The sequence below is a fragment of the Theropithecus gelada genome, chromosome 3, assembly GCF_003255815.1.
Source record: "Theropithecus gelada isolate Dixy chromosome 3, Tgel_1.0, whole genome shotgun sequence".
NCBI lineage: Eukaryota > Metazoa > Chordata > Mammalia > Primates > Cercopithecidae > Theropithecus > Theropithecus gelada.
Window position 1 is genome coordinate 54098770 of NC_037670.1, and position 12321 is coordinate 54111090.

The 12321-nt window shown below is 55.3% G+C and overlaps 1 protein-coding gene across 2 annotated transcripts in view; it reads right to left on the bottom strand.

Annotated features, from left to right (window-relative positions):
* Positions 1-12321, bottom strand: part of RADIL (Rap associating with DIL domain) — an 80903-nt gene that overhangs the window by 32051 nt on the left and 36531 nt on the right. The window contains exons 1-3 of one of the 2 annotated variants that reach the window (XM_025380879.1): positions 5053-5281; positions 3479-3726; positions 1716-2348 (exon numbers count right to left, since the gene is read on the bottom strand). In XM_025380879.1, the coding sequence (XP_025236664.1) occupies positions 1716-2348; positions 3479-3541 (696 nt within the window). In that variant the 5' untranslated portion in view covers positions 3542-3726; positions 5053-5281. Of the gene's footprint in view, positions 1-1715; positions 2349-3478; positions 3727-5052; positions 5282-12321 lie in introns of those variants that run through there. The other variant, XM_025380877.1, reaches the window with a different exon arrangement.

Genomic DNA, 12321 nt, shown 5'->3' on the forward strand with positions numbered 1-12321 from the left:
TGGTGAGGAATGAGGACAGGGCAGTGGCAACAGAGTCACACATTTCAGGAAACAAACGCGCAAATAACATTCGCATGGGGTAGTGGGTACGGGGGCAAGAGGTGAACTCAGGCTCGGTCTGATGTCTATAAGCTCAATTCCTGGGCCAGGCGATTCACATCTGGGAGCCTCTGTTTCAGAGCCTGTAGCCTAGGGGCAGGGTGAGCCCTGGTGTGCTGCGGGGAGTGGGCCAGCCACACAGCCAGCTCCAGGTGGCTAGGACGCAGGCTGGGACCCGGGTCCCTCAGCAAGTGGCTTACAACCCCCTGGCTTGTTTCCCTGGTACCGCAGTGACGTGGGATGCGGTATCTACATCGTGAGGGTGGTTGTGAGAAAGAAATTAAACAGCATTTGTTTTGCAAGTAAGTGCCTGGCACAGACGAGACTCGGGAAATGACAATGATCGTGCGAAAACCTATGACTTCTGGCCAGCAAGTAACTCTCGGTCACAGCGGCCACGATGTGGACACACACTACACAGACATCACCTGGCCCTGTGTCTGTGACTGCACGGAAGGGACAGGGGCATGCTGTAGTGGCACTCCCATCAAATCCCATGCCGGGAACCCGAGGGAACGAGGTGCAGACACCCGGATTATAACACCCACGGTGCATAGAGACGGCTCCTACTGACCTCTGGACAGGGCAGCCTGTGCTGGCTTTTACTTTTTAAAAGTCTCAGACATTTAAAATGTGGATTCCTATATGAGAAACTAATGAGGTTTCTACAGGCAAGCGGTTCCCCCTTCCCATGTCTGCCAGGGATACGCAAGGCCCAGACTAGCGAGGGTTGGAGGGTCTCTGAACGAACTTGAACAACTATGAGCTGTCCTTTGGGTCCCTGGGAGCCACGTCACTGTGGGGTGGGGCCCAGCGGGGGGGCCATGACTGTGTGATGCCTATTCCAGCACTCATGGGTTCAGGGCAGTCCTGCCCACTGGCAGCCACACTGGATTCCCAGGAACATTGGCAATGCCCGTAGCCATGGATGTGTGTATGTGTGTGTGTGGCGGGGTGTGACCAGCATCAAGGGCTGGAGGCCAGGGATGCTGCTGAATCCTCTGCAATGCACAGGCCAGACCCACAGCAAGGAGCTCTCCTGCCACAGTGTCCACAGGGCCGGGGAGGAGAGACGCTGGCCTGGAGGAAAGTTTGTCAACGCACAAAAGTCGAGGGGCCCTGCACCTCCAAACTCGGATCAGGGGTGGCTCCAGTGGATATCTGCTCAACCGGTCCCTGGCAGCAAGCACAAGGCACTAGCACAGACAGGGGCTTCTGGGGCTCTTGGGTAGGGGCCTGTGAGAGCTATCAATGTCACCTCGGCCTCGTGGTGCCCAGGCTCAGGGGCACCTCACTCCTGGCACGTGACAGTGCTGGGCCCAGCTGGACCCCAGAGAGGGTACAAGCCCAGAGCTCAGGAGGTGACCCTGGACCCCATGGAAGCCCCACCCTGAGAGGCAAAGTGCTGCAACTGATGCCTTGGGCTCTGGGGCTGCTTCTGGTGGCCTGTGGGGCTGGGAGGCAGCGACAGGCAGGGAAGGGCCACCCTGCGCTCAGCGGCACAGCACCGTAGGGGTCAGATAGAGGCGCTCCCGCCCCCCAGCCAGGGCCAGCTCCAGGCCCCCTCCTCCCCCAGACCAGCACACGACCCAGACCACCCACCCCAGCACACTGACCCAGATAGTCTCGCGGATCAGCCTGGCTATCTTGAGCAGGAGCTGCCCAAACATGCCCGGCTCGAAGTGGGTGGCCGAGTGCTGGATGCAGAGGCACAGCAAGAAGGCGGGGGTCAGCTTGTGGTCGTCGCCGCCTGGCTCGATCAACGTCATGATCCTCTGCAGCAGCGTGTCCTCCAGGTGGGGCTCAAACTCCAGGAGCAGCTGCTGGCGCCGGGGCAGGGCGGCCTGAGTAGGGGAGGCGGCATCCCGGGCCCCAAGCGCGGCTCCGCACAGCCGGCAGCTCTGCGGCACCGCCCGGAGGCGCGCCAAGGCCCGGGCGGGCAGGGGCTGGGCCTGCGCGGGGTCCTTGAACAGCAGCAGGTAGTAGAGCCCCAGGGAGAGCAGGTCCCCGTGGTGCAGCACCACGGTCCTGCGCCCCACCTCGGAGAAGTTGACGGAGATGGGCGCCCCGGGGATGGGTTCCAGGACCAGCCTCCCCCCGGGCTGGCCGCTGTCCGGTAGCGGGTGCCGGCGAATGGTGCAGTGCAGAGGCAGGATGTCGGGGGCCGAGAGGCTGATGCTGGGCTTGCTGGAGGGGGTTCGCTGGCCCACCGTGTGCCGGTCCCGGTTGAGCACATACACCAGGCTGTCCTGAAAGAGACTCCGCTCAGGGCAGGCGCAATGCAAGCAGCACACGGGAAAAGTGGCCGGTCTTTAGTCACTGGTTGCTGAAGCCGCGTGGCTGGGATGCTGTCCCTGCAGGCTCTCCATGTCCCTGGCCATCCCCAAACCAGAGCCCCAGCAGCTCTCAGGAACCCGCCTCTCGATGTCCGGGCCCATCCCAGTGGAGGTTGGTTTCCCAGAGGAGCCCAGGGGGCACACGAGACACCCGGGAGCGACCCAGCTTTGAAACAGGGCGAGGCCAGGTCAGGGCCGGCGGGGAAACAGGCACTGGTTCTACAGACTGGACCAAGGACTTCATAACTTCCCCCAGGTCATCCCCAAAACTGTGTGGGAGCACCGCCGCCTGTGTGAGAGCACCGCCCCGAGAGAAGATGCCACCTGAGACCTGCGCACAGGAGCCCTATGGCTGTAAAGTGCTCATGGAAATGAGCAGCAAAAGAGCTGGTTGCACAGGAGGGCAGGGGGCGGGGCGAGCAGGGGCGGGGCGAGCAGGGGCGGGGCGAGCAGGGGGCAGGGTAAACAGGTGTCTGGCAGGGCAAGTGTCCCGCAAGGTGAGGCGAGGCGGCCCTGCGCCTGGCATCTGCTTGGGGCGACAGCCTGCCTGCTCAGATGGAAGTGGTGAGAAACTGCTCTGGGCAGGTGGGGGTGGGGTAGGGCCGTTTCTCGGTGCCCCCTCAGAGAATGTGGCCACCAATTGGTGACTCAGCACCCCCCTCGCCTGGAGCAGGAAGCAGACTGGCCCTGGCCGCCTGCTCTGGCCACCTGCCCATGCCCTTCCCCAGAGCCAGGTGGGAGACCCAGCCTGGGAAGGCCTGAGGAGTTCTCCCTGAAAGCGCCTGGTGCTGAGGACACCCACTCTGGGGCTGGGGAAGTGAGGAGCCCCCACTGCCGCCCGCCGTGGCCTGGACAGGGAAAATGTGGATGACTCTACATCTGCCCTTGCCACCCCACTCCACAGCCTCGGCACAGACAGAGGGGCTGCAGCCACAGAGCTCGTGGCCGACTGGGATAAAGGCGGGAGGAGGCCTTGACTTCTGAGTCCCGCCTGCTGTCCCTGCAGTGGCACCGAGCAGTGAGTGTCAGGAGGGGAGGCTCACGTGCTGCTGGCTGTAGCCCTGCAGAAGGAGCAAGTGCGGGGAATGGTACAGCGAGTACCGCATGGTGTCCGGGCCAGGCTCCTCAGAGCCCTGGGTGGCAGCAGGCAGGGCGTTCACTGGGCTCAGGCTGGTCTCACTGACTGTGCGGCGCAACCGGGGCGGAGGGGAGCTCCGGGCATCCCCCAGGGCTAGGGCTGGGGTTCCCTTTGCACGACTCCGCTGCAGCCTCCGGGCCTGGGCGTTTATCCCTGGAAGAGAAGCAATGCAGGGTGAACAGTTAGAAGTCTAATAGCACCAGGGCTGGGCGCGGTGGCTCACCCCTGTAATCCCAGCACTTTGGGAGGCCGAGGTGGGGGGATCACCTGAGGTCAGGAGTTCGAGACCAGCCTAGCCAACATAGTGAAAACCCCATTTCTACTAAAAATACAAAAATTAGTTGGGCGTGGTGGTGCGCATCTGTAATCCCAGCTACTCAGGAGGCTGAGGCACCAGAATGACTTAAACTCAGGAGGCGGAGGTTGCAGTGAGCTGTGATTGCACCACTGCACTCCAGCCCGGGTGACAAGACCAAAACTCCATCCCCCGCCAAAAAAAAAATAAATAAATAAGTCTAATCTAATAGCGCCCATGTCCCAGATCCTCCTGAGCTCAAATCCCACTAAGCCACATGTCCTAATGCCTGTCACTGTTCTGTCAAAACAGGTCTGGTGGAGACTCAAGGACTCTGCCCTCTAGCCACGCCCCTTGAAAAACCAGACAATGCCTTGGCACCACCATGGCACCCGCAGGACAATCTCAGAGCCAGCAGCCTGCCTGTCAAATCCTCAGGGTGAGGGGACCACGCCTGCCTTTGGCAGCCCTGGGTCGCACGAGGCCTGCCTGACCAGCCAGCATCACGGCCCACAGGGCCTCAAACCACAAACGTTTTCCCACGGCAGCCTGGGCCTCTGCAGGGTCACCACGCCACCTCCACAGCCCTGCCCCATCCATCTGGGCACCAGGCGAAACTCCCCTGGGGGGGTGCTCTCATGAGATGAGACAGGCTGGTCATCACCCTGCCCCCACTTTACAAGGAGGAGGTGTCACTGAGCCACGTCACCCCAGCCCATGGGGCTGCCGATAGCCTCCTCCTGCAACAGCATGGCTGCCTCCTTCCCAAGGCTGCCTCTGACACCCCCAAGCCAAAGCAGCCACACACACAAACACACATGTGCATACACATGCCCACAAATACACATGCACCTACACAAAAACGCATACACACATGCACACACACTCATACACACACATAAACACACATGGGCATACACATACACACCAACACACACATGCACACACATGCACCCACACAAAACACACATGCACACACAAACACATGTGCACACACATACACTCATGCCAACACACATGCACCCACACACATTAACACATACATGTGCACAGAAACATGCACACACAGTTCAGAGATAACACACATCCTTAGAAGAAGACGTAAAATCTCATAAATACAGACACACACTCTAAATGCATGCTCTGGGAAAGCCAGTCGGCTGCAATAGACGAAAACCGCTCACCAGTCCCCAGCTGACCTGGCGCTGTCTTTTCTGAGCCCTCTGCTGAGTTCCCTGTATGCAGCCTTTCAGGTTAAGATCCGTCCCCATCTGTGGCGGCCTTTCCTCCAGCCATTCCCAATAAAACCAAACAAAAGCCGGATGGAGGGAGGCGGCAGCTGGCCGAGGACGACCCTTACCAGCGCCAGCGGCCCCACCGTCCTTCCCAAGGCAGCCGGCAGCCTGTGCATCTGCAGCCCGCAGGGGGCTGGGGCGTGAGGGAGGCCGCCCAGCCGCAGTGCGAGGCTGCTGGGCTTGGCTGCTCATCGCCTGTGCTCCTGCCGGCTGCAGAACCCGGCCCAGCCTGGCGGGCGGCAGGTGCCCAGCAGGTGGGGCCTGGTTCCCCTACCTTGTCCCACCTGCCACTCCCACAAGCCTTATGAGCCCCACAGCTCAGCCTCATTGCACAACTGTGGGGTCAGATCCGAAAGAAGAACAAAAACAACTCCAGATGATGCTCCGGCCCCCAAGTTTTTCCCAACTCTGGGGCCGGGTTGCAGGAGGTGACCTCAGAGTGACCTTCTAGAAGTCCCAGGGCCATGGGGCAGGAAGGGTTGCTTCTTCTCCTAGAGTCCCAGGGGCTCCCAGGGGGCCTGGCCACAAATGCGGCACAGGATGTCCCAGGCCCGTGTCCCCTGGGGCTGCAGCCCCAGGCAAGTGGCTCGCAGCTGAGTATACCCTGCTCCTCCAGGCAAGGCCCCACAGCCTCCTCAGGCCCAGGGCTGGGATGTCTGCAGGTCAGAACCAATGCTGACACACAGGGGCCACTCCCAGGGTCTCCTTCCTGGTGCTGGGTGGGCCTGCATGAGTGCAGAAGGGCCAGGCTGCCAGTCTTCAACGAGGGGCTGGAGGTGAGGCCTCTCCTCTGGGTGGCGGCGTTGTCCCTGCACCCAAGGCCACAAGCATGACAGAGCCTCCCTCTGAGTGCAGGTGTAGGGGAGGTGAAGCAGCAGCAGCAGCCAATGCCAACAATGGCACGGCTGCGGGCATGGCCAGTGTGGACAGCAACTGACCATGCCACTCTGCTCCTCAGTCCCCTGCTGTGGGACAGACAGCAGGACCCGTGCACTCGTGCACACATGCATGCACACGTGCACACGTGCATTCAGCACTGCTTGAGTTAGCAAATCCCAGAACCCACCCAATCGCCCCTCACAGGGAGCTGCCATGCATGGGAGGAGAGCTCTGCAGAGAAGACCGTAGCCAGCTGTGTACATGACCACAGGGTGAAAGAGCAAAGCTTCAGGTGACACGTGACATGACATAACACATGGTATGATGCGTTGGCTCAGGTTTTTTTAAAGCACCTAAAACACCGCTGTACATCGCTTATGGTTTCTATGTATTTGCATGCAAAGCTATTTTTTACTCCAAAGTCATTCAGGAGTAGGTTGTTTAATTTCCATGTAATTGTATGGTTTTGAGCAATCCTCTTAGTGCTGATTTCTATTTTTGTTGGGCTGGGGTCAGAGAGTGTGGTTGGTATAATTTCAGTGTTTTTTAATTCGCTGAGAATTCAAACAAATGTGTTTCACGGCCAAACGTGTGATCAATGTAGAGCTATTTTACAGAACAGCAAGGCACACAGTGAATTTACCACATGGTGGCTGTCCTCAGCAGGCAGCGGAGTAAGCCTAGGGGTGGTGGAAGAAATGACTTCAGTTTCACAGGATGTAGTATAGCGTCCAGTATGTAACAGAATATATGTTATATATAATTTATAATAAATATATTATCATAACTTTATATCATGGTTGACTTATTTCATTTTTAAAAACTCTAAACAAATATGATAGAAATCTTTACCTGTCCAATCTGGGAGGTGGGAACCCAGGTGTCAGGTAAATGTAACTGATGATACTTTATTTTTAAAAACTCTTTTGTTGGTTTGTTTTGAGACAGAGTCTCACTCTGTCGCCCAGGCTGGAGTAGCAGTAGCAAAATCTCGGCTCACTGGAACCTCTGCCTCCTGGGTTCGAGTGATTTTCCTGCCTCAGCCTCCCAAGTAACTGGGATTACAGGTGTGTGCCACCATGCTGGACTAATTTTTGTATCTTTAGATTAGAGACGGGGTTTCACCATCTTGGGCAGGCTGGTCTCGAACTCCTGACCTCAAGTGATCCGCCCACCTAGGCCTCCCAAAGTGCTGGAATTACAGGTGTGAGCCACCGTGCCCAGCATAAACACTTCTGTTAAAGTAAAAATCACAGAAGTTTGAAAGGCCTCTTGCTCACGTGTGGCTTTGTGACTTGGCCCTGTCCCAAGATGAGGCTGCAGGAGATGGGATCCCAGCACTTGTGTTCCCAGGGGGTCTGCTGTCAGGCTTGTTGGGGGCTGATGTGGCCTCCCAAGTTCCCACACAGAGAGCTGCAATCGAGCCCTGTTTGTGCCTGACCTGATACAGCTTCGTCACCTGAGTCATCTGAGTGTGTCAGCACTGTGCAGTCCCAGGGTGGATCTGCCTGAACTGGGACAGAAATCGCCCCCACTTGGCCTTTGGGTGGAGGGAGACAGATGTATGTGGAGAGCATCTCTCCCAATGCTGACCCCAGCCACCTTCAGAAGCATCGCATGGCGCCATCACTAGACACACAGCGTGGAGGTTTCAAGGCCCTCAGACCTGGCAGCAAATTGCTTAGGAAGGGGAGGTCAGGGCTTTGCAATTTTAGGGACTGCCTGGTTTGGGGGTCTTATACAGGTATGTTCTTTGCCAAGAACAGGGTCACCCCAGGGGCCCCTATGCAACCGATGGGAGATTCCACCAACATGAAATAAGTTCAGTGAGAAATACATCATCAAGAAACCACTATTTCTGGCTGGGCATGGTGGCTCACACCTGTAATCCCAGCACTTTGGAAGGCCGAGGCGGGCGGATCACAAGGTCAAGAGATCAAGACCATCCTGGCTAACACAGTGAAACTTCGTCTCTACTAAAAATACAAAAATTAGCTGGGCGTGGTGGCGGGCGCCTATAGTCCCAGCTACTCCTGAGGCTGAGGCAGGAGAATCGCTTGAACCCGGGAGGCGGAGGTTGCAGTGAGCCGAGATCACGACATTGCACTCCAGCCTGGCAACAGAGGGAGACTCCGTTTCAAAACAAAACAAAACGACAACAAAAGGAAACCACTATTTCAAAACAAATGAATTCTAATAAAGCAAAATGGCAGGATGGCCGCAGCCTTTCATAACAATAATTTTAGACGGGAAGTTATTCATCTTAAATAAAGCGCCAGTCCCTGCTGTGGGTGAAGGGGACACCTCCAGGCTGCAAGCCAGAATATACCCATTCTTTCGTTGCCTACCCCATGTGAGGGACAAGACGGGCTGCCTAGTTTTAGCCGAGGTCAGCTGTGGCCCCAACGCCCTCGTCTTCTTCAAGGATCTCTGGGAATGTTCCTGCCCTGGCGTGACTGAGTTCACTGGGAACAGAGGTGCTGTGTAGGTTTGAGGGATGTCCAGGAATCTGTATTGGTAAATGCCATCTGGAAGGTTCTAGAACACAGCAGCCAGGGAGAGGAGCCACTGCCAGAGCACTCCCCCTCCAAAGCCCTGTCCACAGCGGTTCCTTACAGGGAGCAAGGTGACACCCACAAGCACTGGGAGAGCTTGCTGGGGAGCCTCCAGTTTGATTTAGTGTCAATTTCAATCCTTCTCAGGATAAGTGTCTGTCAGTTCCTGCAGAGAAAGCCGGCGGGGGCGGGTCTCCCCTGCTGCCCCTTGTTGATCTGCTCTGGTGGAGAGGCAGAAAAACAACCTGGCCCAGGAATAAGGCAGGGTCTGGGTAACTAGGACCTTGGTGGGTAGCCCTGTTTCACCCACAGCATCCCTCAGGGACCTGCCTGGCTCCAAACATCTGCTAATACATGGGGTCCCAGCCTCAGAAGCAAAACGTACACTTTCTGACATTTTAAGAAGATAACACAAGGCCAGGCCCAGTGGCTCACGCCTGTAATACCAGCACTTTGGAAGGCCAATGCAGGAGGATGGCTTGAGTTCAAGCCCAGGTTGAGCAACATCGCAAAGACCCTGTCTCTACAAAAAAATACAAAAATTAGCTGGGCGTGGTGGTGTGTGCCTGCAGTCCCAGCTACTTGGGAGGCTGAGGTGGTAGAATCACCAGAGCCCAGAGCCCAGGAGGTCGAGGCTGCAGTGAGCTATGATCACGCCACTGCATTCCAGCCTGGGCAATAGAGCAAGAACCTGTCTCGAAAAAAAAAAAAAAAAAAAAAAAAAAAAAAGACGTGACAAGGCCAGAGGTTGGAATAGCAATGCAGGCCTCCTAAGGGACCATGGTTCGCAGACAGGCCTGCCTGGCCATGAAATGTTTGCCTTTGACATGGGATGGAAGGAGTAGAAAGTGCAGGGCACCGCGGCAATGGGGAAGATGGGGATGGGACGGTCGTTGTTGACATCCTTCTTCTACTCTCACAGCAGAGGCCGTAACGAAAGGAGCGCTGAGCTCTGTGTCCCTGAAGCCCTGTTAGTGGACTTCCTCCCCAGCCTGGGCCAAGCCGAGCTGCTGAGCACAGCCTCATCTCCCAGGTGAGGCAGTCACTGCTAGAGGAAGAGGCGAGGGGACAGCATGCAGCCACGACACACGACTCTGTCTAGGCCACCCCCTCCCCTCCTCGAGAAGGCAGTGCCTAGTGACCGGCTGCTGGCAGAGAGGGTGGGGCTCTGCGTGCCGGGGGTGCACAGGGAACCTGGACAAGCAGCTGGTGACCGTCACCAGCTCCCACAGACCCTGACCAGCCCTGGAAAGAAAAACACAGGCTTTTCCTGAACGTCGCTCAGTTCCTCTATAAACTCAGCCAGCAGCTTTCACCTCCTGATCCTGTTTTCTCTTCCCTCCCCGGCTCTTGATGGTTTGGAATAATGATATATACAACTTGGAACCGTTTCTGTCACCCATCCTCACTTTCAGGCCTCAGAGATGAGGTGACTAGGACTGGAGACAGAGGGGATAATGAAACGTTCCTGGGCTGCAGAACTTGACCGCTACTGGGGAACGGGAGACGATTTTACTTATTTGCTATGTTGCCCAGGCTGGAGTGCAGTGTGGATTCACAGGCGTGGTCACCATAACGCCCTGCAGCCTCGAACATCTGGCCTCAGGGCCTCAGAATAGCTGGGACTATAGGCGCACACTCCCATGCCTGGCAAAAGACAATTTTTTTTTTTTTTTTTTTTTGAGGAGTCTCGCTCTGTTGCCCAGGCTGGAGTGCAGTGGTGCCATCTCGGCTCACTGAAACCTCTGCCTCACGGATTCAAGTGATTATTGTGCCTCAGCCTCCCAAGTAGCTAGGATTATAGGCGCCTGCCACACCACCCTGCCCCCGCCAGCTAATTTTTTGTATTTTTAGTACAGACGGGGTTTCGCCATGTTGGCCAGGATGGTCTTGATCTCTTGACCTCGTGATCCGCCTGCCTTGGCCTGCCAAAGTGCTGGGATTACAGGCGTGAGCCACTGCCCTTGGCCAAGAGAGGATTTTAAAGTGGCCCCTAGTAACAGCCAGGGACGCGCTGCTAAATAAACTCTGCAGTTACTGCTGCAAAACACAGAGGTCAGATGGGCCTGAAATGAGTCTTCTTTTAGCTGAAGCACCCTTTTCTAAGCTAGCAAAGGACACAGAGCCGTAAGACCATCAAGCAGTCCTTGAAGGAAAATCATTTCAAATGTACAAAAAAGAACTGCTTAGGCATAATTTGGTAAGCACCTCCCTATGCCATGGCCAGCTTGATTCTGGGCATTTTGCATCTAATTCCATTTTATTCTCATTACAGAAACCCTACAAAGGCTGGGTGCTGTGGCTCATGCCTGTAATCCCAGCCCTTTGGGAGGCCGAGGCAGGTGGATCACCTGAGGTCAGGAGTTCAAGACCAGCCTGGACAACATGGGGAAACCCGTCTCTACTAAAAATACAAAAATTAGCCAGGCATGATGGTGGGTGCCTGTAATCCCAGTTACTCGAGAGGCTGAGACAGGGGAATTGCTTGAACCCATGAGGCGGAGGTTGCAGTGAGCCAAGATCACATCGCTGCACTCCAGCCTGGGTGACAGAGTGAGACTCCAAAAAAAAAAAAAAAAAAAAAAAAAAAGCCCTACAAAGCAACTGTGGCTAGACAGGAGCATATTAGCCTCACTTTTGGGAACCAATTCTCCCATTAGGGAAACAATTCTAGGGAGACTGTATATGTAACTTCCTCTTGCCATCAGGAACAAGACAATGATGCCTGCTGTAACCACTTCTCTTCAACTTTGTACTAGGTCCTAGTCAGTACAACAGGCGGGGAAAAATAGAGGAAAGATACAGGATTGAAAAGAAAGAAGTTGCCAGGCTCAGTGGCTCACGCCTGTAATCCTAGCACTTTGGGAGGCCGAGGCAGACAGATCACGAAGTCAAGAGATCCAGACTATCCTGATGAGCATGGTGAAACCCCATCTGTACTAAAAATACAAAAAGTTAGCTGGGCATGGTGGTAGGCACCTGTAGTCCTAGCTACTTGGGAGGCTGAGGCAGGAGGATTGCTTGAACCTGAGAGGCAGAGGTTGCAGTGAGCTGAGATCACACCACTGCACTCCAGCCTGGCAACAGAGTGAGACTCTGTCTAAAAAAAAAAAGAAAAGAAAAGAAAGAAGGAAGCAAATTCAATTATCAGTATTTTGCAGACAATGTGATTGTGTATGCAGGAAATGCAAAATAATCTATGGAAAAAATTATTACAATTAACAAGTGAAGTTAGCAAGGTGACTAGACATGGTGAATAAGCAAAATTCAGACTGTTTTGTTGTGTTTTTGAGACAGGGTTTTGCTCTGTCACCCAGGCTGGAGTGCAGTGGCACAATCACAGCTCACTGCAGCCTCTACCTACTGGGTTCAAGCAATCCTTCTGCGTCCGTCTCCCAAGTAGCTGGGACTACATGTGGACACCACCACACTCAGCTAATTTTGTATTTTTTGTAGAGACAGGGTCTCGCTATTTTGCCCAGGCTGGTCCCAAACTCCTGTGCTCAGGCATTCCTCCTACCTCAGTCTCCCAAAGTGCTGGGATTACAGGTATGAGCCACTGCACCTGGCCAGTAATATTTTTAAAGATCAGAAGCAAATCATGTCAGATTCATGACCCAGGAGTCAACCACATGTGGCCCCTGAGTGCTAGGATCGAGGAAAGGGAGCGAATTAAGAAGCAAGGGGTGTCAGAATTTGACCTACATAGGAAAAAAATAAAAAA